This window comes from Lathamus discolor, chromosome 6 (genome assembly GCF_037157495.1).
Source record: "Lathamus discolor isolate bLatDis1 chromosome 6, bLatDis1.hap1, whole genome shotgun sequence".
Classification (NCBI taxonomy): domain Eukaryota; kingdom Metazoa; phylum Chordata; class Aves; order Psittaciformes; family Psittacidae; genus Lathamus; species Lathamus discolor.
Window position 1 is genome coordinate 8,293,671 of NC_088889.1, and position 25,801 is coordinate 8,319,471.

Here is a 25,801-nt window from a genome sequence, read left to right on the forward strand (position 1 = left end):
TGACACGGTATTAGGGACACTGTTCTCTCAGCTTAACTGCCCCTTTCTTTGAATTAAGATATTTCTGATTCATTTGCAAACCTCACAAAAGGTTTCCCATTAACACCTTCATCTCACTTAGCTGACTTACCCCCAAATGAGGGGATAAGTCAGCAGCCAAAGTTCCCCCAAATACTGGAATAGGTTCTCCATGGGAATAGGCTCTTGGAGCAGAATTACAGGACACTGCAGTGGCTGCCAACACAAGGTTGTGTGTGCATGATGTTGAAATCATGATCTCAGCAGAGTAAGATAAAGAATCCCCTCTGGATCCCAAATATCTTAAACAAATGCAAGCTTTCCCAAGCCTTTCGATCACTGTCTCAGATACATAAAACCACCCTGTGCTACCATGTGGAGGTCATTACTTGTGTAGTGCCTGGAGAAAAAAAGATGCATTGTGCTTTTCCTGCCGCACTCAACTGAAACTTGAAGAAACCTCGTTCCTCAAGCTGTGCCAACATCATTTCGGTTATTGGTGCGCAAACAAGGAGGTAAACAACAACAACCACAAAAAAACCCGTGTTAATTTCAAGCTCCATTAGAAATGCAGAGTTTGGCAGCAAGAAAAATCAATGTTTGTCCAGTGGAAAAAAATAAACAACCAGCACCGACAGGGACAAAAAGGCTGTTTTCAGGTTTCTAAGAGGATGTAAAAATCTTGGTACTCAATATCCTCTGAACTGGGGGAAAATGATTTTCTTATCACAGAGACAACACAGGGAGTACTTTGATGCGAATTATCCAGCCCCAGATACTGTCTCAGACGCTGTCTGGCGATGCTTTTCCTCCTTTGTACATCTGATCATCCTCCCTGGCCTCATTTAGGGAAGCAGTGTTTTAATTTCAGAGAAATAGCAGGTCCCCATTAGACCCACAGTTTGTTCATCTTCAAGAAAAATCACAGCCATTTGCTGCCATGGCTGTGTTAACTTGTTTAAATGCAGCAAACCTCTAAAGCTCTGGGCCCTCCCAAAGCACCACTGTGCATTAGGCTTACTGCAGTCTTCCCCATCTGCAAATTCACCAGACTGGGGCTGCTGCCTTATGGGAATACCCCAAGACTTGAACTCGCCAGCAGCCTGATTCTATGCTGCAAGCAAAACCCTGCCCTTGCTATGCAAGCTCAGGAGGCTCCTCTCCTTTATAAGGCGCTTTGCATGACCAAGAGAGCCTGTCCCTCCAGAAGAACTCAGCTCTAAGGGGTTGCTTGGAGCATGGTGATGAATCCACTCCCTGCAGGTCCAATCTTGAGCAGTTATCTGCTCTCCTGCCCGAAAAGAAGACAGGCAAGACAAGCCTAAGCTACACCGTTGAAAATAAAAAGGGTGTCATCAGCTTTGTACCTTTTGCGGGCCATTATCATACCCCTGCTGACACAGTTCAGCATGGACAAGGAGTCAACTATGTATTAGGTGTAGTGACAGGACAAGGGGTAACCGATTCAAGCTTAAACAGGGGAGGTTTAGATTGGATATAAGGAAGAAATTCTTTCCTGTTAGGGTGGTGAGGCACTGGAATGGGCTGCCCAGGGAAGCTGTGAATGCTCCATCCCTGGCGGTGTTCAAGGCCGGGTTGGACGAAGCCTTGGGTGTCATGGTTTAGTGTGAGGTGTCCCTGCCCATGGCAGGGGGGTTGGAACTGGATGATCTTAAGGTCCTTTCCAACCCTAACTATTCTATGATTCTATGATTCTAGGTGAGGAAGGGAAAATATAAAAGCTACAGCTATAGAAGGCTTGTGACACTAGCTGTGTTCTCCTGTCAATAGCTGGAAGTTAACCCCCCTCCTTGCCTTCAGGTATGCCTGAAGTCAGGAGTTCAGCTAGAGATGAAACCTAGCTGTTCTGCACAGCAGTCCTAAACCACAGACACTTCCCTTCCAAAAAGCAAGAAATAACTCCCCTTTGTTCCCAACAGATCGCCTGTTTTCACTGTCAAGAATGAAAAATATCCCAGAGAAGACCCATTTAGCAGAGACTACACATTAAAGGGCTCACACCAGAGAGGGCTAACATCGTCCTCTGGCAAGTGCTCCCTGATTTTCTATAAGTAGTATCACATCGTGTGTCAGCGCTTAAACAACTGAAAGATCTCAAAGTAAAGTGGAACTTTTGGAAACCAGAGAGCCAAGATCAAAATGAAATGCACCAACACTTGGAGTTAAAGCTCGTCTCTAAGTGCTGAAGGGTTTCTCAGCTTGCATCTCGCAGTTAAGAGGAGGAATGGTGCTACTGCTGGAAAGGGCAACACCTGACGGTGAAATGCGTAAGCCAAGTCAGGATGGCTCACTTCCAGATGTGAAGTACAGCACTGGGATGTGTAAGCTTCCCCCTCCACTTACATAGCTAACGAGTTGCTTTGCAGCTTGATTTCCTGCACGTTTTTAAACGAACTACAGCAAAATTGGAGATGCTCAGTCTTCGATGCAGACAAATCCAACTGGGATATCAAGGAGAAAGCATACGCTGGCACGTGTGAGGGAACTGGTGATGTCTCAGATTATATCAATAAGTAAACAGACAAACAGCTTTGCAAGTCTTACCACCAGGTAAGAATAATGTGCACTTCAACAGCATCTATTTTGCACTAGCAATTGAAAAGCAGACCAGGCAGTGCCGGTGAGGGAGGGTGAGGTCAGTGGTGCAGAGATTCAGCAGCTCTTGCTTCAGAGAACAAGCACAGCCATGTGTCAATTCATTCACGAACTCAGAGACACCAATTTAGGTTAAGTCTCTCTTTAATTTATAACTTCTTGCATTTTGACAGCCCTCCGGGACTGTTAATTCATTTGTTTCTTCCCTAGATTTCACTGTGCCTATAGAGTATGTATCAAGGGATGAGAAACCAGGGCAAATGCATTACCCAGACAGCAAAGGGGGGAGAAGATACCTTTGGTAGGAAGCCTTTTTTTTTCCTTTCCCCAATGAAAAGACTTATTTTTCTTTAACCTAAAATAACTGGAAGTAAGGTTCAAAGGTGATTTTTCATTATAAAGCTCTATTTCCAGGACCTAACAATTCCTTAGAATATAACCTCTCATATTCAAATTCCACTGCCTGCACTCTCTTCAAAGACACTCCTTTCATGGGACATTTGATCAAATTGCTTCTGACCTTTTCTAGTATGCTGAGAAGCTGTGAGGAAAGCAAGAGGGAGCAGGATGGCAGGGGAGGGATATAGAGAACAGGAAAAATTCTCATAGAAGAAGAATTCTTGTTAGCCTATTCTCGAACAGCTCCACAGTCAAAAGGTTTTGAAGTCGAAACTGGCACGGAAATATTTCTGCCTGAAGGGTTTCAAAGAATAATCCCGGAAGGGTTCCTTGGGCATGGCCTGACTCCAATGGGAATTAGTTTTCATTTGACCCAATTATACATGTTTAAAAAGCACATGCTGAGTATGCCTGTGGGGTTTTCTGGTAAGCTCATTAAGGAGTTGATTCTGTCTTACAGCGAGTGCTCTACCTCAGTCCTGAAAAATGCTTCCTAAAACCATGAGACTCATAAAAGTCCACAGGACTCTGCATATTCCTTAAAATTAAGCAGGTGTCTGTGTGCTTTGCTGGATCTGACTTGAGCTGTGGTTTTCCATGAATTCAATCTCTGGTCCCAGAATGGCTTGTTAACACAGATCCTGGTCTCTCAGGAATTCTGCAGATTTAGTATAGTTGCCTTCACCAACTTTGCAGACCCATTCAAAGTAATTGAGAGCCTCCCAACTGTTCTGCACCACAGAGTGAGAAACATGGGGCCAGGACATGCAGTAGAACTGGTCCCAACCTATTAAATCAAATTGCTCTTCTTCTTCTTTCTCTTCTTCTTCTTCATCATCATCATCATCTTCATCTTCATCTTATTCTTACTCTTACAAACGAACATTAAACTGAGATAAAGATCTGCTTCAATCCAAGTTCAAGTTAAAATTCTTCAGTACAGAAAAGAGACAACTGGAAACTACTGCTCTGCTCAACAGGAAACATTCGAGTTCATCCAGAAGAAAACATGTCCTTTATAATGCTTGTTAGAAGGAAAAAAGAAAGGAAGTTATGGAAATGAATGGTTGGATTCACAAAACTGGTGGTGCATTTAGGTTTTACGCAATAGCTCGGGGACGAGAGCATTCACCAAGGATAGAAGGAACTAGGCTTAATGGCCCTAAAGATTCACATTTTTGTCTCCAAATTGCTTGCACAGTACTATATACTTTGGATGTTCTGTATTTTGGGATGTTTTCTTCTATGCAAAATAATTAACCATGCAATGGAGCAAGAAGCGGAATTAAAGCACTCTCCCTGCCAGCTCAGCGTTCTCGCTATCAGGCTCAGGATTTCCATCAGTACCTTCACAAGACTGCGAGAAGCACAGTCTTGGATGGAGTCTTGCATGACACGGTTTAGTGTGAGGTGTCCCTGCCCATGCAGGGGTGTTGGTACTGGATGAGCTTAAGGTCCTTTCCAAACCTAACTGTTCCATGATTACATGATTCTAAAGGTATCAGCCTCAAAACACTCTCCATCTTGTTGGAAAAGGAGCTTTCTTAAGGGATGGAAAGCCTTCTGACCTGAAAGGATGGATTTGCATCTGTTTCTCCTGTTCTCTCCATGAACATTTATTTAAGCCAGAGTCTTAGATAGGCAGAATATGATCAAGATAATTTCTTTTGCTATCTTCCCCCACTTCTTCCTCACTGGACATTATTAGAAAATGTAGATTTAAATGAGCAAATGGTTAAGCAATTACCTCCCATTCCTCTCCTAAATATACTTACATGATAAAAAATGTTGCTAAACTCAACTATGTATGAGAAGTAACTGCAGTTAAAGAACATAATTTAAGTTTTAGTATAAGCAGAATGACCTTAACAGACCACATATCAACTTTATTTCCATGGAGGAAGAGGAAAAGTTGGATCACACACAGGGTTAAAGCAAGATTACAGATAATTTACACCCCTATTTATTTACTTAGTCCCTAAATTACAGCACTGCATTCGGCATATGTACAAATGGTCAAATCAAGATCATCATTAGCTGCCTCAGCTCCAGGAAAGAACACGGCTAATAAGGTTGCTTGCAAAATTGTTGGTGTAAATGATGTACTGAGAACATCTCTAAGAGGTCTAATTCAGGCACAGTGTGCTAATGAAAACAGGCAAACCTACGGCAAGAACATTAAAATCCTACAAATGTTTCTAAACTTGCATACAAATGATCATATTTCATTACAGCGTATTGTTTGAGAACTATTGTCATAGTGTTATTAAATGTAATATAATATTGTAATGCAAATGCAGCAAAAAGCAGAGATGGGATTTCTCTGTTAAAACCAATGATATTCATTTTCTTATTTTTGCACGTTTTCCTTTGCATCCTTAACGTTTTCCTAGAGGATGCTTTCTGTCTGACCATGTAGTCCTGCACTCTCTATTGATCCACAGTAGGACACAGCCTATCAAGTTCAATATAAATTGCTCACACCACAAGCCTACAACTCTGAAAACACAGCAAGGGAACTGCTACTAGACCCCAGACTGGTGCAATACTAAGAGCTTCCAAGCTATCTGCTGAGATGGTTCCTAAGTGTTTTCTTTGTGGGGCAGGGGGGGAAGCCATCATTAGATGAATGAAACACTGATGTCCACACTCAACCCACATCCTTGCTGGCAATAACCACTGCTAAAGGAGAAGCTGGATGAGGAGCAAATCCATTGGGCAAATCCACTTGCTACAAGCATGGAACAGTCCAAATCCTCTGTGGAGCATGAAACAGGCAAATGAATATTTGACAGAAATATAATTCGAGAATATAAAAGCCCCGCTCAGCTAAGCAATGAAATACACCGGTTATTCGACCTGCTGGAGGAATAAATCTGCAGCATGCACCAATTATGTCCAGACTGTGATAAAACCTCCCAGACCAGTTCCTGAGGAAGCAATATAAACCTTTAACATGAAGAAATTTACTGTACACCAGGACATTGCATTTCAGGGGTCACTGTTGTTGTAGTTTAATTGCTTGCCCTGTAAGCGCTGCCCAGACATTGTGTTACACTGATGTACTATTCTGCTCCGTGAGCTAAGGTCCTGCCAAGCTTAGAGTAATCTTTCAGAAGAAACCAGCCATTAGATTTCGTCCTCAGGATGTCTTTGAAAGGAATGATGTAAGGCCAAACACAAAAACTGGGCATTAGGGAGTGGGAGCACTATAAGAAATGCACTACAACATGAAGCAACTCATGGAGGGTTTTGTTCAGACTTTGGTAAAAAACGGGATGTTGCCTGGTTATTTCTTTGTAAAGGAGTAGCAGAAAGGGCAAGAAACATGAAATGCAGAAGAAAAATTAAGGTTCTTTAATGGCATTTGGAAATCAGTGGACAGCAGGCAAACGGTTCTACCTCTCCCATCAGTTACATGGCCATCAAGGTCTGCGTGGTCCTAACCTTGCACTTCAGCTGTGTGACTTCAGGGAAGCGATGAAGACCTAGTAAGCAAGAGGTAGCTGAACAAACCCGCATGCTGAAGACTTGGTAATGCCGTTATTATTATCCTGAGCTTTTCCCAGTATTTAGTCTGAAGATTTTCTCTTTCTTTGCTCTACCTCCTGCTTCATTTCACCTGGCCCCGCTCCATGACAGCTCTCCACAAAGACCAGCTCCCACAGGAACAACTCCTGCCTTATACACCATCACCTAAAGGGAGGCAAACAATGAGCCCTCAAGCCAGTGCAAGCGTGCAAACCATCACCTTGCACAGCCCCACTCTTCCTGTGGACTCCTGTAAACTTTCTGGAGATCTTCATTTATTTGTCATGTCCAATACTGAAGGAGAGAAAGAGAAGATCTAAAGAGGCAACTTCCATCTAGTTTCCTGACAGTCACAGAAATAATGAGCGGTACTAAAGCTGATTCATGGCAGGAGATGCAGAGCAGAAGCCTCATACAATTACTGTGTAAGCCCAGGTCTGAAGATAAGAATGCAGAACTGTGTGTGGAAAGCACAGGAGGAGCCCTGAGACAAAACCTGTTCACTGGTTTGAAGCATGTCCACAGAGGCACTGCCTTGCTTTCAGAAGGTACAAAGGAGAAGGAAGCAGGGAAGAAACACAAAAGAAACCACACAAAGAGAATCCAGAAGGGGGAAAAAATTTCCCTATGGACATTTCCTGAGGATTTTTGCAGCGACTGTCTGGTTTAGGGTTTAATTCCACAATTTGACAAGTGTGACACATTTTCCAAGTAGGAACAGGAAGGGAAGATAGTTTGTCATCATGGTAAGAATGGAGGCGAGTATGCTGTTAACCTGTGAGCCAGACACAGAATTAACATCTCATGAGTGAATCACGCTGTACAGATTGACAATCTGACAAACCTAACCTGAGCTACACCAAGAAATCAAGTCTTTAGAAGTACCTAGTCCTTCATCTTAATCAGTGCCTGTGTCAGGCACCTCTTCTTCCCTGACGCAGTTTGTTTATGCAGTTACAGGGCTCATGCTCCTGAAGCACAGATGACATTCATTTTGAAACAAGACAAGCAAAAATCCTGCAGCATCAGCTGTCTGAACACATTTGCTTGGTATCTGTGTCAGAGATGTGTGGTGCGACATGTCAAAAGAGACTTTCCAATGCTCCTGCATTAGGCCCCATAGACATTCTCAGAGGAAAGGTCTAAGGGGACACCCAGGGAAAGGACTATCTGGACACCCAGCATAGGGACACCCAGGGAAAGGACTATCTGAACAAGACATAGATCCAGCCGGATAAGCAAACCCCTTATGTTAACATTTGTCCCCGAATTAAGCCTTTCCTAAGAAGAAGAAACATGTACAAGGCATTAGATCCACTAGAAATAAGAACCATTACAGTCTGTGCATTAAAGGGATCAGGCAGCACCTGCGACCAGAACTCGAAGCATATCAATTCTGTGTTTCCATGCTCATGGCAACAGAGGAAAAACAACGTTCTGGCCACAACTGAATCACAGTATTTTGATGATTCACTCGCAACAACCTTAGGGCACAATAAAAAATTGTGGCTTCCATGGTCTGCTGTCTCTCATAAGGGCTGAAATTTCAGCCAGCCATGACTCGAGTTGAGACGTGTGGCTAATGCATCCCAATGCATCGCTGTCGGCATGGGGAGGGCAAGAGGAAAGTGCAAAGAATTACACGTTTGTGCTTTGTGAAGTGAAGAAGGTGGATATATTCTAACACATGCATTACAGAGCTATTCTGTATGACAGCACGTACAGGTCCTGGGGTCAAAACACTTTCCCAGATACCTGGAAAAAGTGTTGCTTTAAGAACCTCAGCACAGATGAGGGCTCAGAGGGGAAGAGAAAGGATTGTATAAGCACAGAATTCAAGGTGACAAGTAGCTCAGGTGTCTCTTTACACAGCCAGCCAGGGGTTCTTGCAGCACTGTAAGTGACATTATACCACCAGGGACTAAAAACATCCTGCAGACCCACTGTTGTGATCCCTGGCCAGGCATCATGTCTTTGTACTGGGCGACAGCAAGTCTCGAGCAGACCTATTCAAAGAACTTCCAGCCCATAACTTGATACATCTGGTTTTCCTGCTTTTTCCTCCAAGCACAAGTTGTCAGGAGTTTGGCTGCGAAAATCTGTATCTGCTTTGAAGTAGTTGTGAACACTTTCCACAACCAGTTCTTGTTCTACATGCAAGCACTGTGCCAGTGTGGTGGGTTTCAATCCCTGCAGAGGGTTGGGTCACCTGTCTTGTGACTGTGCATCTCCATAGTCACTGGCAGCAGAAGGGGGATGCAGTGAAGAGAGAGGGCTGGTTTGGGAACAGGGCTGGAGAAAAGGAGCCACCATTAAAAGGGCCGTGGGAGGAAGGCAGATAGCACAGAGAAGAGAAAAAGGAGCTTGGGGATTACAGGAGTAGCAGAACTGGGCCACAGCATCCTGCACGAGCTCCATGACAAGACTCAATCATAACAGTAATTGTCCAAGACACAGCACCTTGCCTTTGCTCTTCTGGGAAGCTTTACTGTGCTTTCTGAGTTCACCTTTCTATTAGCTGGAGTTTTCTTAGATAGCTGCAACTGTGCAGTCCTTGAGCTGCCTCTGACACAGCCAGCTCCTCCCATGCCCATCTGTCCTGCTGTGCTTCTACAGCAGGTTCCCAACAATGTCTTCTTGAGAAGACATTCCCCAAGATGAAGTTTTCCCAAGCTGAGAACTATTAGATGATCAGTGTCACTGATCATCAAACAGTTCACCAGCATGTGGAGTTTGGGGTGAGAGAGGAAGTGCCAGATGAAAGGAAAGGTTTTGGATGTGGGTGCGATTTCCAATATGAAAGCAAGCAACATTCTGAGCTTAGCAATTCAGTACACAATTCAAAACTCATGGGTTTTGATCATTCAAATCAAACATTACCTTTAGTGGGTAGGAGGGCTGGCAAAGCTTGAGCTCTCTGAAACCCTCCAAATGCCAATGGGGATGATAAAATCACTCTTGAATCGGAATGTGCGCTCATGCAATGTGGCTCATGCCACTAAATAACTCAGGAATATAATTTTTCTCATCCTCCCTGCTTGGTACCTCTTAAAAAGAAAGGAAAGAGGTCTTTACTGAGGAGACGGGGTTGCACTAAATTCATATGATAAAGCAAATCCTAGGCACTTGGCCTTCTCTCTTAGTGCAAATCAGTATTATTAAGCAGTAACTTTGAAAACACATCATCCTAAGTGGAAATAAACAGCTCAGAAAGGCAAGGCACCCAGGAGTTAATTTCTGTAAGTAAAAGAGAAGCAGAATTCACCTACATTTCTGACATCTTTTATTAGTAGGTTTTCTAGATGAGCAATTCATGACACTGAAGAAATGAGAGCATTAGAATGTGAAATGAAGGGTGATGGATGGAGACTGTAGCAAAGAAAACGATAAATCATGATTTGAGCTATAGATCTGCAATTCTGTCCAACGCTGCTTCTTCTAACTCCACCGGATTGTGTTAGACCACAGCCTTCCAATTTCATCCCTCCCTATTCTTCTTCTGCTGTGAAATTAAACCAGGGATGTAGCTATCATGAGCAAACTATGATCAAGAAAGAATTAAGAAGTCCTAAATACACTACTGTATAAATCAGTGGGGAGTGCACATGTAAAATACTGTACACTATTATGGTTTCTCCACCTTGAAAAGGACATAATAGAACTAGACAAAATGACAATAATGTTGCAGTGCGGCTGGTTGAGAGGTACAAAGCAGCTTCCAGATGAGAAAGAAATAAATAGTTTAGATCTCTGCAGCTTGGAGAAGATATGCCTGAGGATGAATATGATAAAAAGCTTTTAAACCATGAATGGCATACAGAACTTGAATAGGAGATGATTATTCCTTATTTTTTTATACCACACAAACTAGGAGGCAGCCAGTAAAATGATCAAGCAGCAGGTTTAAACCAAATGAAAGTAATGATTTTTTTAGACAACACACACTTAAATAGTGGAATTAAACTGCCATAGATTTCTGTGGAGGTCAAAAGTATAAATGGCTCCAAATGTACTTGGATAAATTCATGGAGCACAGGTCTATCAGTGGCTATCAAACATGAGGGTTCAGATGGAGTCCTTGGTGGAGGAAATGCCTAAAATTGGAAGCTAGAGAGATACACTGAGGAAGAATCACCCCAAACCTCCTTTAGCAGTAGAGTAGGGACCACGCACTAACACTTAAAAGCCTCAAAAACATCTCACTCCAACGGCAAGTCTGACCACCACCACAGGCAGATTCACCATGGAATGGCATGCCTAGTATCACAGATCACCTTGAGAGTGCCAACTAAAAGAGATTTAAGGTAAGGATAAATCAGTTTCACCGTATTACAGAACAAAGGCAATTATTTGGATTATACAACTGAGAAGAAAAAAGGATGCAGTATTTCTGAAGGGAGCTCTGCTGTAGACTTTCATTGCCTCCTTGAATCTTGGGAGTGTCTGTTTTGTGTGATGACTCTTGGTCTTTTGGGGACAGGAGGAAAATAACAACGTTATTTGAAACTTAATGATGAGTTTCTCTTCTGGATTCCATCCAATGCTTCCTTTCACATTAAGGTGTAGAGGACAAATCCAGTAACACTTCACTATTGAGTATTACTTTGGAGAACTAAGTCAGAGATGCTTCCTAGGCATCAGGGCAGAGGGCTTGAACTCACAATTCAATACAGTATATATTCAAATCATCACTCAAAAGTACAGTTTCACTAAACCCCTAGAATTGGTTTTCTCCCAGGGCAAGGACACCAGACGATATCAAAGACATCTGATGTTGCCTTCCCCATCCCTTACCCACTCTTTAATACAGGTGAATGCACGATCCTGCAGCCAGAGTTAAATGACATACAGGAGGAAGGCAAAGGCTTTGTCCCCTAAATCCATCTGGGGACAAGTTCATTTTTGGGTGTGAAAGAGATTTTAGATGAAGTGATTTCTTGTATGACTTAACGACGTGCTTGGATTATCACAGATCGGGTTCCTTCCCTAGACCACAAAATCCTCTTTCTGATTTCACAGCATCGTGCAAGGCACATAGCATAAAACATATGCATCCTGTAACAATTTTCTGATAATCTTACGACCTCTAACAGGGTGGAAGATGCAATTAGATGCTACATAGCACATTAATACTGCTGATGACTCATTTGACAACAGTGATTATGTATAAATACTTAAGTATTTATACACAATCACCTTTTTCCTGCAATAAAGTGAAACATCCTATGCTCATCTGGAAGTTTTTCTCAGCTGTTCAAAGCTTTTTGGGGTTGACTACGTTACACTTGAGTGTTTCACCACTACTATTATGGATCCAGAGGAAAGTTCACATAGCATCACACTTCTGATTTTCAACTCATCTCTGGCAGCACACAAACAACAAACCTAATACACAGACAAGGCAAAAGACAATTTAAGCACGGGGGTGCCTGTCCCATGCAGAACATGTTTAAGCCCTGCTTGTCCAATGGAGGAGAAACACCATAAAAAGTCATTTGTGCGAAGCATCAGAGTAACAGCTCAATTACTTGAGCAAAGCAAGGAGACTGGGTCTTAACTACAATATTTTTAACTTAAGGTACAAAATGTGCATCATTTCCTGCTGCAACTTGCCATCAGGATATCTTTATTTTGCTCATTTCACTTCCTACATTCAAAATGTCACCAGTCATCACTTCCTAATAGTCATGTCACAGTGAGAAAGGCCAGTGACTCCAAGACACTAATTCTTTTTCCAGCACATTAGGTATGTATAAAGTCTTTTCAGGCCCAATGTCTACAAAGACATGTTGTTCAGGTCTTCCTGGCTTTCCTGAAAGGCCCCCGGGGCTGTCTGTGCCACACCACAGTTCTCAGTCTTTGCAAGGCAGGGTTGTTGCCATCTAGAACCTCATCTCCTCCAGGCCAGTATTGCTTTTCTAGCCTACAGTCTTCTGCACCCTGACTTCTTGGGGTATTTGTACATTCTTGATTTCATATTTGCATCCCAAGCTCCAGAGTGACTGGGATCCAGCATGGTCTCACCAGCAGGGCAGCAGTTCAGCAGCCAGAAGCCTGAACAGCCAGTGCCAGGAACAGTCTGAATACTGATGTGGCTCAGAGTTTGTCTGGTGCTTTTGTCCTTCTTTACCCTAAACTTGGATGAACCACAATTAGGATGCCAACCTATGATGTCTGTTCTCCCACCATTTTCCTTACTGCATTCTCACTGAATAGGTTCTCCCTCTGCCTGGACTACATACTCTACTGGGACAGAAATGACATCTCTTCTATCTGTTAATCAAGGACTCTTCATCAAGGACTGTAGTGATAGGACAAGGGGTAATGGGTTCAAACTAAAACAAGGGAAGTTCAGGTTAGATATTGTCCTGGGTTCAGCAGTAGCAGTCATTTTTCTCCTTCTTAGTAGCTGGTGCAGCACTGTGTTTTGACTTTCGGCCTCAGAACAGAGTTGATAACACAAATGTTTTAGTCTGACCAAGGACTTTCTGAGCCTCATGCTCTGCCAGGGAGGAGGGAAAGCTGGGAGGAAGCAGAGACAGGACACCTGACCCAAACTAGCCAAAGAGCCATTCCATACCACAGCACGTCATGCCCAGGAGGTAACGGAGTTACCCAGAAGGGCTAGGGCACTGCGGGGTTGGACGAGGTATGGGTCGGTGCTTGGTTGGGGTGGGGGGAGCGAGTTATCGGTCGGCTGGTGGTGAGGTGTTGTATTCTCTCCCCTTGTTATTTCCTTTATCATTATTATCATTGGTGGTAGCAGCAGTGATTTGTGTTATACCTCAGTCACTAAACTGTTCTTATCTCAGCCCATGGGAGTTGCATTCTTTTCGATTCTCCTCTCCCCACCTCCGGGTGTAGGGGGAGGGCAAGAAGGGGGGAGTGAGAGAGCGACTGCGTGATTTATGGCTGACTTTGTTTAAACCACGACAGATATAAAGAAGAGGTTCTTTACTGTGAGGATGGTGAGACACTGGCACCGGCTGCCCAATGAAGCTGCGACTGCCCCATCCCTGGCAGCATTCAAGGCCAGGTTGGATGGGGTTTGGAGCACCCTGCTCTAGTGGAAGGTGTCCCTGCCCATGGCAGGGGGTTGGAACTGGATGATCTTAAGGTCCTTTCCAACCCAAACCATTCTATGTTTCTATGAGTCTATATTCTGGGAAAAGTCTAATACATTATGCCACAACAATAAGTTTCAGTGAAAATTCTGCACAGGCAAGAGAATTAAGTAGAACTTTCCAATATTTGGTGACAAGAGCTGTGGCATTTTTCAGAAAGCTGTGGTTTGGAACAGTTACTGGCAAAGCAAAGAGACAGCACTCACTCAGTGCGAACCCACGGACTCGCATCTGCCTTGGCTCACAAGCTTTTTGCAGTCCTCACGAAAACGTCAGAACAGGTCAGGTGTTTTCATGCTGAGCTCTCTTGCCAGGGAATTCACACTGCAGGAGAACGCTGGGTGTTAGACAGCTAGAGAAAAGACTCGAGAGAGACTGTGCAGAACTGTGAAAGGGGACACTACGAGAGCAAATACAAACCTGAAGCAAAGGCTCAGCTCCCTTCCTTCCTGAGCTGCTCAGCTTTGTGTTTTGCCAGTCAAGAAGTCAAGGTGCACTCTGAAAAGCAAACAGCTAGTGCTTACAGAAACCTGTTACATTTCCAACATGATAATTTGCAAGCATCTCCCCTGGGAACAATTTGTGCTACTTAAATTTTTCTTTTAAACGTGATGAAAATAAAACTGTTGCACATTAAACCAAAAGAAGATGCCATGTTTTCTTGTTATTTCCTTCCCTGTTGTCCCTGGAGTACAAGCCTCACCATAAACAATCCTTTCTTCCTCTAGGTATACCACAAACACAAATATCCGCAGACAAAACCATTTTCAGCTCCTTTTCAGGAGTGAATGCTCTTTGCACCCTGTAGTGCATTATCTCTAAAACGTCTTCCAAAGATCAAATCCATCCCATGGTTCCTATAAAAGGTCACGTTTTGCAACGTAGCCTACAGAACAATGACATTTCAAGGATTAAAGAAAAGGTTAAAATATTCCTATAAATCTATTCTTGGGACTTCTAAGTATTTTCTACACAGAGGGAAATGTCATTTTTCTTCAGGAGCAACTGAGGGCTCTGTGATGGGTAATGGCTCTGTTAGGTTTTATATGGTGAAAGAAAGATGCACTTCACTCCCCAACTCACGCAAATGCAACCTAATTCAATTTTCAATTCGTTTATTTATTGAGATTTAATCTAAGAACTCCCACAGAAAACCAACAAATACTATTGGGCCTTAATAGAACGAAATTGTGGCAAGGCAGAACGAAACTTGGAGGAGCAGCTTCTGCAGAACGCTATAAATTATGGTCTTGTAGAGCACCCCAGCCCGTGAAATCCTTTACTCAGTCAGGCTGACGCCGAGTGAATGCTGAGGGTTTAATTCAGTCGCTTAATGCTCCGTAAATCTGAGCTGGTGTTGAATTTTGAGATCTGGAGCTTGGTGGTTAGAATTACAGCAATGGGGTGGAGAAGCTTTTGTGGCGAGAAGGCAGCTGGTACCCTCTGTGGGCTCCCAGGAGGCCATTTCCAGGTTCTAAATGAAATGAGCTTATGGCTCCCACTCACTTCTTAATTAGCACTAAATTACACTCACGCAGACCGCAGATACTGTACGCAGGGGAAAGAAGGCGGCAGCCTAGAAAAGACTGGGGGAGAGCGGGAAGCAACGCTTTCTGGTCCCCCTGTGCCAAGTGGCATGGCTCTCACCCCTGCAGACCTGCGCAGGTCCCTCTGTGCATTTCTAACTGAACAGGCTCTTTATCTGAAATGATGGGCAAAGGAAAACAGGAGGAAGATACAAAACTCCACGGTTTTAGCTGGAATGGGCTTTATCCAGGCCAGTTCCTAGTTAGGCAAGAATCTCCACAATGAAAATCTAAATCCTGCGGATGCTAATTGGGTGCCTCGTTCTTGGCAGTCTCACCAGAGACACAAGGAGGACAGCATGGTCATCTCCGGCTTTGATTCCTGCACAAGGATAAAACCCACTGGCCGGAAAAGCCCTCTGTGGATTTTAGGCCGGTTTGTTTGATTAACAATGCACTTGTTCACAGTTACAAAGCAGAACACTTACAAAGCAGAACTGTTTAACTTTACAAAGCTGGCATGAAAGTCTTTAGGAGCAAGGTATTGAGGGCACAAACCTGATAATGGCCAGAACAGAAGCTTACCTCATACCTGACTGATGGGAATTCTTCAGAAAGGAAAAGAATGTTCCTCCAGTTTCCTTTAGGAGTCAGAAATCCCCATCTTTCATATTTGTGGCTACAGCTTAGGTAGCTGGCCTCTGTCCCTCCTGCTCCTTCTTGTAAACGTCAGTGTTGGGCTGGCATCGGTGTCAATAGTGGCTTTGTGAAGCATCCTAGCAGAGTCAGGCTAAAAACAGGACACCAGGAACTAAGTTTTACAACATTTGGATCACCCACGGCACTAGCAGAGTTATTTGGAGGCATCCAGAACACAAGCCACAAGTCCCGCTGCTCAGCCCAGACACAACCTCCCCCTCATTCTGCATTTGCTTTTGTGTCACACAGACTGGTTCTGTGAACTCCACAGGCTGCATAAAGTGAGCCTCAGAATAGCTGAAACTTCTGTGACCCTGTCCTAATCTCAGCAAACCCCATTTTCAAACTCAGTTTCTGGTTACATCAGAAATTTCAGTACATCCTCAGTCTACATGGAGAAGCCTCATCCCAGGCATCTGAGCCCACCATCGTGCTCCTCTGCATGGCCTTTTATTGAATTCATTTACTGTTTGTTTGCTGGTTTCTTTTCTATCTCTTGATCTTTCTTGTTTCTTAATCACTGGTCACTGAATCATGCCAGAAGGCTGCAGATTGAACTGCTGAAAGGTTTATTTCTGTCCTGGTTTTCTCTCGTGTTCATAATTCCCCATTTACCACACTAATTGTGTGAATTCTGGAGAACTTCAGCATTCACCAGGCTTCCTATTGGCACCTTTTCCAAATTCTGAAGCATCCAGATTCTGCTCTGTTCTCCTTACACCAATAGTTTACATCCACTTTAGAACCCAGACAGAACCCCCTCAATGCTGAAAACTCTTGGCCCCATCTCAGATCATATTCTACAAACAGGATTTAACTGAGCTGTGACTGGGAGCCGAATGATTTTTAGCCCTAAAGGCTGCTTTGATACACAGAAAGAGAGTTATAAAATAGATTATAAGCTTGTGCAAAAGAAATCACTGGACCTATAAGGACCTGTTACTTCAAAGCTCACTTGTCTTTTGTGCTGTCTGCTGCTTACGAGACCTGAGAACGTGAACAAAAGACTCCAACCTTCAACACAGCCTCAGTAAAAACTTCCAGCTACGAGGAAGGCAAAAAAAGAAAGAAAGAAGAAATAAAAGGTGAAGTTAAACACAACGGTGTTGTTTCCGAATTGCCTTCATTACTTTGCTGGATGACTTTGCTCGGTAACACACCAATATATTCTGTCCCACTTTCTTAAAATAAACAACTGGTCTACGGCTTGTCAGCAAAGCTCCATTCTCAATCACCCAGGGAGATGAGGCAAAGCACATCTTACAGCGTCCCTGTTGCTATAAGAAGGGTTTGGGGGCACTTCAAACTGAGAATTACTTCTGTTTTGCCTTAGAGTGATTTGCTGCCTAAGATGAGACAGATTTGCATTGACTGGACTGAAGAGTTTAAGGAAGTCCTAAAGCAGGAAGGGGATATTTATTGACAAGTCTTGGCTGTGGATGTGAAATTCTCTTCATTCCAGACCAGAGCAACCATTATAACAATGAAAACTGAAGATGATAACCTAGTTCTTATTAACAGGAGAGCTAAGAGGAGACTGGAGGCTGTAAGGGCAGATCACCTTGCACAGCTTAATCCAGAATAGTCCATCTCTCTCACAGAAAGAGTGATGCTAGTTTGCTGCTTTCATCAGGACTTGTGGCATTTACTTTTCATATTGAGGGCTGTATCTTCACCTTCTGCAGAGGCAGGCTGAGCAGATAAAAACGCCTCAACTAGGATTTCAGCAAAGAAAAAACTACCAGGGATGCAGTGACGAAAAAAAATCAATCTTTCCTTCCCACTAATGAATAAGCCGTAATCCTACCTGTACATAATGTAAAACATCTTTGAACCTTACACTGCTGCCAGGATTAAAGGAGATTAATTTTTAAGAAATGGGAAAGATATTAAGATTCTTCAACATGTAGAAGGCACCGGCAGCAGCTGAGCTCTGTAGTTGGAGCTGAGAAGCAATTTGCATTATATGCGTGAGGAAGAAGGCGTTTGCTCACCTGGGCTGCCTCACGAGCTTTATAATCAACAGCCATATAAAAGATGCTCTGATGAGAGCAGAAAGAACTGCAGGGGAATTCAGCAGACAGGCTGCCCTGTCCCCTTCTTTTTGAAACATCCAAGAATAAATCAAAGAAAGGATGAAGAGCGAACAAGCACAGAGAGCTGTCAGCACACTGCACTGTTGGGCTGTTCGGTTTCCACACCAGGGAATCAGGGATCGGTTTCATGAGCTGACCTGACCAAGGAAAATGTCAGTGAAGGACAGGGACACGTAGGAGGGCTGCTGGCTGCAGAGTTAGCAGTAGCAAAGGTCTCAGAACTGGTCTGAATAAATCAGCACAATTAGACCCCAATTACAGCCTTTATGTGCTACCACAATATAAATATTTAATAAGAAGCATGGTGGCTAGAAGACCATTATAAATCTGTAGTTAAGCAGCATAAGCGGAAGCACAGCTTCTGGAGGAGACAAGCTGTTCCAATGAGGCACACAGGAACACAGGATCCTAAATTTAGAACAAAGACACCTGGAAAACTTGGTCCTGCAACTGCTCTGGCTTTGGAGGTAGTGATTCCAGCTAAGATGCAGGAGGAACCCAGACAACATGAAGAATAAGCCTTGGGACCATCTTCTTGCTCAGACTCCAAAGAGACATGGGAAGTCCAGGCCTGTGGAGATGTGTGAAAGAGCTGCGAAGGTGCTCAGAAATAGAGACCTGGGTGGAACCTGGAAACCCTGCAAATACTTTTCATTCAGAGTTGTAGGTAAGATGTAGACTTTAGCAAGACAAGTATTCTCGGTTCAAGTGCCAAATTCAGCCCTTATAAGAGCCAGCATAGGAAATACTGGGCTTTAAAAGCTTTTTAACAGCCTTCACAGAGTAAAGTAGATTCCAGCTAAAAGTGCCTAACGAAATTCTTTAAAATTATGAGACTTGAGATAAAAGACACAGGAGAACGCTGGAAACCAGAAGTTAAATTACAGAACTTCCTCAAAGCAGAGGGCATCAGAGGAAATTGTTCTCTGTAGAGCAAGAGATAAAAAGCAGATGGAGACTAAAATGGAGGCTTAAAAAAGCCTTTTAAGGTTCTATTCAATATGCTTTCAGCAAGGTGCATCTTTCTCATGTTTTTACTCTATGTTTGTATATAAATAACATTCCTCAGTAAAAAAGGCCCACTAGAAAACATGATCTTACAAGACTCATTTATCGGAAAAGAAATTTATAAGAACTTCTGGGCTTTTTCAAGTGTAAATAGCATGGCAAAATACCAGCACCAACAGCCAGATGAGGGTGACCATGTTTCCCACACAGCAGATAATGTTCCAGTGTGACAAGAAGAGAGTCAAAACAGAAGGCATCTTGCGTGATGGAACAGCAGCAACAGAACTAACCACCGAGCACAAAAGACAGCCTGAGCTGTTGAACACAAGCACAGTGCTGTCTGCCTTCAGGGTGTGCAGACAAGAGAGCATCAGGGGACACAAAACACTGGAAGGGTGCACAGATGGTATGCACAGAATGTCTGGTAAAGGGGTTACAAATACATAGGGAAATGTGAATGAAGGCACCCTTTGCTGTGACTTACAAACCCAGGGAAGTGGCTGTAAGGTTGTGTGCTCTTGGCTGCTCTACAGCACCTGCTTTGTAGAACTGCACTTCAGCCTTGGGCAGGATGGTGTAGGGAACCTACAGGGATGTTGGAGAGGAGATAGCTCAGGTTCCCATCCTGAACCAGACTCCCCACTGATGCCCACCAGGTCTGGAGATTAAAGACAAATCGTCATAAAGCTTTAAGAAGAAAAAAAAGTCTATTTATTTCCTCACTCATTTCTTCCTTCACTCCAGATTCTGTCGCTCTCTTCAAGGTGGCAGAGTCTAAGAGACACCAAGCCCTGGTCCTTCCTGCAAAGCGTTTCTCATAAGCGAAGACGAGCAGGCTTCATTTGTCACAGGAGGACAGAGAATCCAGAAAGGTTAAGAAATGCATTACTGAAAACCAAGCAATTCTGTTACTATGATAACACTGATAAAATCACAGAATAGTTTAGGTTAAAGGGACCTTAAAGCTCATCCAGTTCCAACCCCCTGCCATGGGCAGGGACACCTTCCCCTAGAGCAGGTTGCTCCAAGCCCCTGTGTCCAACCTGGCCTTGAACACTGCAGGGATGGGGCAGCCACAGCTTCTCTGGGCACCCTGTGCCAGCGCCTCAGCACCCTCATAGGGAAGAACTTCTTCCTAATATCTTCTCTAAATCTCCCCTCTGTCAGGTTAAAGCCATTCCCCCTTGTCCTGTCACTACATGCCCTTGTAAGAAGCTCCTCTATAACTTTCTTGTTGGCCCCTTCAGGCACTGGAGCTGCTCTAAGGTCTCCCTGGAGCCTCTGCTTCTCCAGGCTGTACCAGCCCAGCTCTCTCAGCCTGTCTCCAGAGCAGAGCTGCTCCAGCCCTCAGAGCATCTTTGTGGCCTCCTCTGGTTTTGATCCAACAGCTCCACGTCCTTCTTAAGCTGGGGGCCCTGGAGCTGGACACAGGACTGCAGGTGGGGTCTCACAAAAGCAGAGGTGAAGAATCACCTTCCTTGACCTGCTGGTCATGCAGATATTATCTTTGACTCCACAAGCACAGATCTCTTTACAGTTATAGTGCTATGGAGACACCAGGATGTGCCATGGGATCCTGGCCAAGTTGTGTGACCTGCCTCTGTGGCTCAAGTTACACTCAGGATATAAACCAGAGACCTTGTTAAAACCAGGTACTAAAGATGAATGGAGCTTTTCTGAAGAATTATTATACAACAAAAGAGGAATTTGTTCACTGGATAAACTTGTCCTGAAGCTACAACAGGGATGCCTGACCTGTTAGGGTCAATAGCAACTTAATGGAATCAGAGGCCCCATTAATCTTCCCATAATGAACACGAACTCAAACAAACCTTTCTTCCCAAAATACTTGAGGACATTTTCTATTGGCAACAAATTTACCTTATTGAACCTAAAATCATATAAAAGTGATTTAGACGTACTGAACTCAAGACATTCCCTAAAATGCAGAAGGCATTTTGAAACAGTACCCCAGCAGAAGGTAGACTGATACCATAAATGACTGCATTAAACTCAAACCCTGCAGACCTGAGCGAGGTCACCAGGGGAATAAATTCTGGTGTTGCCCACACAGCCTTTGGTGGCTCTCTTCCCACTGCAGAAGTTACACGGTATGGCAACACGCTGCAAATGGCATCATCTGCTCCGAAATAGCACACAGCTGGGACAGAGGGGGATAGCACAAGCAAAGCTATTCTGAGTTTGAGAAAAGGATGGATAAACAGAAATAGAATATGAAGTTTCCAACAATGGAGGACTAAGATGCACTGGCAAATTTTGGGACACGACATGCCCATTTCCTGCTCTGACTTCCTTTTCTGGTCCTTAGTTACAATTCCAGCCTTTTTTCTGATCTCTTTTACAGAAAAGTCTGTGCAAGCAGTAATGAAACCAGGGTTAGCTGTTAGCATTACCAAATTGAGATGGTGCTTTCATCAAGTCCAGAGGGCTAAAAAGACTGGCTAGCACAAATTACCAGCTGCATCCCTGCCTCTTGTGATTTGAGTGATTTCTCCGGTAAGACATGGAATGAGATGTCTGAACAGCAATCTCGGAAGTACGCTCAGCCTGCTCATCACACACAGACTGGGGCCAGATTTTCCAAATGCTTTATTTCCCATGGAAGCACTAAAGGAAATGGTCAGATTCTCAGCGAGAGCTGAATATTGCCCTTATGTTAACAAGTCTTGAAAAAAACCTAGTGAAAAACACTGACTTCAGGCCAAATGAGATCCTTCTGGAAGTCACGTTCCCATTACCAAGAGGTGAATGTTATCCAGGATGACAAAACATCCTGAGCACAATTAGCAGCAACAAGGATATATTCTCCATCTCGGAAAGACCCATCTCCATCAAGACCTAGGGCTTCCTATGTTTTGGTAAGAAAAGGAAACATAAATTATAGCCAGATTGTTGCTGAGGGACTGCTTTAAACTAAACCTCTGTTCTCCAGAAATCAAGTGCTGAGGGAATTAAGCAATAAACCCAAGCTGTATTTTCTCAGTTATTACCGATTTATTCCCTTGTGCTGCAGGTGGGGAAAGAAAATGAAGGAAGGGAAGGAAAGTAAGAAATCCTGGGGAGCAAATATTGCTGGGAAGCAATCTGGATCACGGACAATACCAGCAGTGCAATACATTGGCCACAACTGTGGTCAAGTAGGATTAAGAACAAAAGGAGAGCATGCAGATCATAAGGAAATTGGGATTGCGTGAGGAAAGCCTCCTTGCACCACTCCACCTCCTACCAGAGCACATTCCTCCAATGGGAACCCACCACGTTTCATAGCAGAAGAGCCGATTTATTCCACTGCGCATGTGCTCACACATACTCTGTTGTCAGGACTTGAAAGTGTTCTCCCCAGAGTGCACTTGGATTCTACACACATCTTGACCCAGGCAAAGCCATGGAAAGCAGTGCAACCCCTCCACCAAAAATGACACCAACTGCGGTTCTGTTGTGTTGGATTTCTGGAAAATAACAGATTTTAAACTACCTACAACACAGCACATTGCTCATTAGCTCGGGCTAACAGCTGGAGTTCATCTGGGAGCTGAGTTTGCCTTGATGTTCTCAATGCTGTGTATTTTACACCATGAATTTACTACTACTACTGAATCAGGAACTCAGGTGCTAAATGTAAAACTAAACCCAATGTTCCTCCAAAACGCAGTTCAGGGGACATTTTTGAAGGAGGATGCTACAGAAAGGGCTAGGATTATACACAGACTGGCGTCCCATAGAGGACTATATGCTAACTCAAATGAGATTTTAACAAGTTTTACTGAGAATTTCCATTTTCCATTTAAATGCATTGTGAATCTGTGTGCTTTGCCAGTGAAATTGCTTAAAATGGCATGAAATTGAATGCCCCCCCAAACAAATGCCACCTGACAAGACTGATAAAGCAAACGCTGATATTGAGACTAGACAAGATTAAATTCTGCTATTCAGAGTGTAAGAGTTTGTAATTAGGGCAGCAATAGTCTTTGTTGGAAATGGAAAATGGGTTTATACCGAATGCATTGGAAAGATTATCAAATTCTATCTCTACTTCATAGCTTCGAATAAAGATTTTATCATATGCTCAGGAACTCTCTTTAATAAACACTTTATCTGATAAAATAAACCTATTAATATTGAATAACTCCCTACTCATTTGCAGATGCCCTACAATAGCAAACCCAAGACGTCAAAAAGGATTAAACTATTCAATGAAAGCTTCTGCTCAAATACCACCATTTGTTGCTAAGAAATTGCATTAAAGGCATTGGACACCAGAGGAGCTTTTTAACTGGTTTTGAAAGCTGCTGTTTGTGCATGTATTTGCTGTGTTTACTGCACACAGCACACAAATAGATGAGACTATATTGCGCTTTGCTTTGTGATTTGCATCTCACAGTGGCAACGGAATGGGCTAAACAAAGTATTTCCTGAATAACAATTATTTACTCTCAGACAAATAAATCACGTTGGTTTAGGTCAATTTTGTATACGTGGTGGGAAGTGATATACTGTAATTGTTCAAGAACTTTGCTTCTTACACAGCTGTTTTCTGCTTTACGATAAAATAGAAACCTCTTTAACTAATACCTGTTCAAGTAATTAACCTATTAGAAAGAAAAAATAAGTCAATGCACCAAGGTTATGCATCTAAAAGAACTCTACCGTGGTTTTTTTCATTTAAATTTCAAAGTCGATGTCAATGTTGTTTCATATCTACAAAGACAATTATTTCATGCACTGTCAGGTTACTTGCAAATCATCACAAATACACCGGGGCCTACCAAGATACCGATTTCAAAGTGCATTGATATTCCACAGTCTTTTCTCTCTGTAGTAACTAGATGGATTGGATTCCCTAGCCTAGCTTTCAGTTATTAAACTTTTCCTTCTTCCAGATGAAGAGCATGAATGCACAATGTAGATGTTTTATGTGATCCTCGGCTTTTCAAGGTTTTGATCTCTAGAAATGCAGGCTGCCTCTAAACTGTGTTGCTCATTTTCATACGGACTGACTTCTGCTGTCTCACAGTTCTCAATGATGAAGGATGCTCCCGCGCCCAGCACACCACAGTAATGAGTATGGTCTTAAGCAATTTTTTACGCACCTTTATTGTTCTCTTTTCGTCCTCTGTTGCTCCAGGCCACTGTCAGGTAACTGAAAATAGGCATTCCCAGGCTTATGTCAACCTTCATGGCAGTACAAATGATACTTCCCAGGTTGCACACCGAGTTGCAGTAAGAGTTTGCTGTTTAGCTCCTTCTGCCTCTTGTGAAAATAATTAGCCGCAATAAGAACCCTCAGGGTGCTCATGAGATGTCCTTTGGAGCTTGGGCTTCTAGAAACTAAAGTTGCTTCACAACTCAATTTCAAGAACAATATACATCTTACAACAGTTAAACACACCTCCGTGTTGTTCCATACTTTAAGACTACTTTCTGTTTCATACAAAGTGATAGAGGCTCTTTTTGTTCAGAGTAAAGATTTTATACACCCCTATCACATGGAATTCTGGTACTTCATCCTTCGCTTAAACTGAATCCCTGTCAGATCACCCTAAACAATTATCCCACTTCCTATTCCTTTCAAGCTCTAAATACAGCTACAGCATGTTTTGCAAGTTGCTTTGTAGTCAAGTTACACCTACTTAGATTTTCAGTATCTATTCCCCTAAGTCACTTCTACACCCTCTTTAGTCATCACTGCTGCTTCTCTGCAGAGGGGTTTCACTATGAACCTATGAAGAGATACAGATACCAGTTTGTGTTGTCTTATTATGTGTATTATTGAGCTCACTTATGGGGACCCAATATTGAAAAAGACCCACCAAGATTATTCCCAAGACATGTGACAGGACTGCTATGGATAGCTCTGGTATACAAGAATAAACATCTGATGCTGGTGAGCAGAATGGAGTTCACTGACAGAAAAGCTCTGAAATAAGGGATTCCGGGAAAGCCATAAGCCTGAATGAGCATCATGGTTTTGGTAAAGAGTTATGACTCTGGCCATGTTTCTATTCCCCAGGCAACAGTACGCACCTGCTGTCTTCAAAAAGCAATGTACTTGTTGCATAAGCAATCGCAGTATTTGTTCCCTACTCTCTTAGCGATCATCCTTACAGATAAGCTTTCTATCTCAAACACCACAGCGAGGCTGCTGTTACAGGCAAGAGCCTGACACACGCACATAAAACCTGCTGCAAAAGCAGTGTCACACCTTCCTGAACCAACAGCGCACCACATGCTTCTTCCCTCTGATGCACAGTTGTTACAGTCACAAAGGTACCTCATGGACCCAATGACATTAAGAGGATGACTTCGGCTTATGGTACCTACAGATCCTACTGAGCAACCTTTAGAGATGCGAGGAAAAGAGAGCTCTCCCCGGAGCCCTGCAAACAATCCCACATGCCAACAGCTGCCTCCTGCCACAAGCGGATGGAGTGAGAGCATGCACATCACAATGAACCGCAGGGCAAAATCCTGCTATCCCATGAGCCTTTCCCATGCAAACACTCCCCCCTTCCAGAAAGCCAGAAGAATCGTGCAGACAGTTCACACTGAGCCCCTGTTCAGTCTAAAGAAAGCCCTTCCTCAGGTGCTGCTTCCTTTTTAACAGGTGGACAACCCCAAAATTCAGCAGTAGGAAACACTTTACCTTTAACAAGCTCCAGCTACTCTAACCAGATTGTCAATAAACAGAGCATATTGCACAGATGGACTAATAACGCAACCCTAATTCAATTGCCTACAACCATCTTCTGTGCATACTCTATTA

The 25,801-nt window shown here is 43.3% G+C and overlaps 1 protein-coding gene across 9 annotated transcripts in view; it reads right to left on the reverse strand.

Moving 5' to 3' along the window:
• LOC136016567 (transmembrane protein 263-like) overlaps nucleotides 1-25,801 on the reverse strand; it is a 240,463-nt gene that overhangs the window by 28,933 nt on the left and 185,729 nt on the right. For 2 of the 9 annotated variants that reach the window (XM_065683951.1, XM_065683950.1), the window contains exons 1-2: nucleotides 14,109-14,188; nucleotides 13,895-14,012 (exon numbers count right to left, since the gene is read on the reverse strand). The exons of the other annotated variants lie outside the window; for them this stretch is intronic. In XM_065683951.1, coding sequence (XP_065540023.1) covers nucleotides 13,895-13,919 — 25 coding nt within the window. In that variant the 5' untranslated portion in view covers nucleotides 13,920-14,012; nucleotides 14,109-14,188. Of the gene's footprint in view, nucleotides 1-13,894; nucleotides 14,013-14,108; nucleotides 14,189-25,801 lie in introns of those variants that run through there. 9 annotated transcript variants of the gene reach the window in all.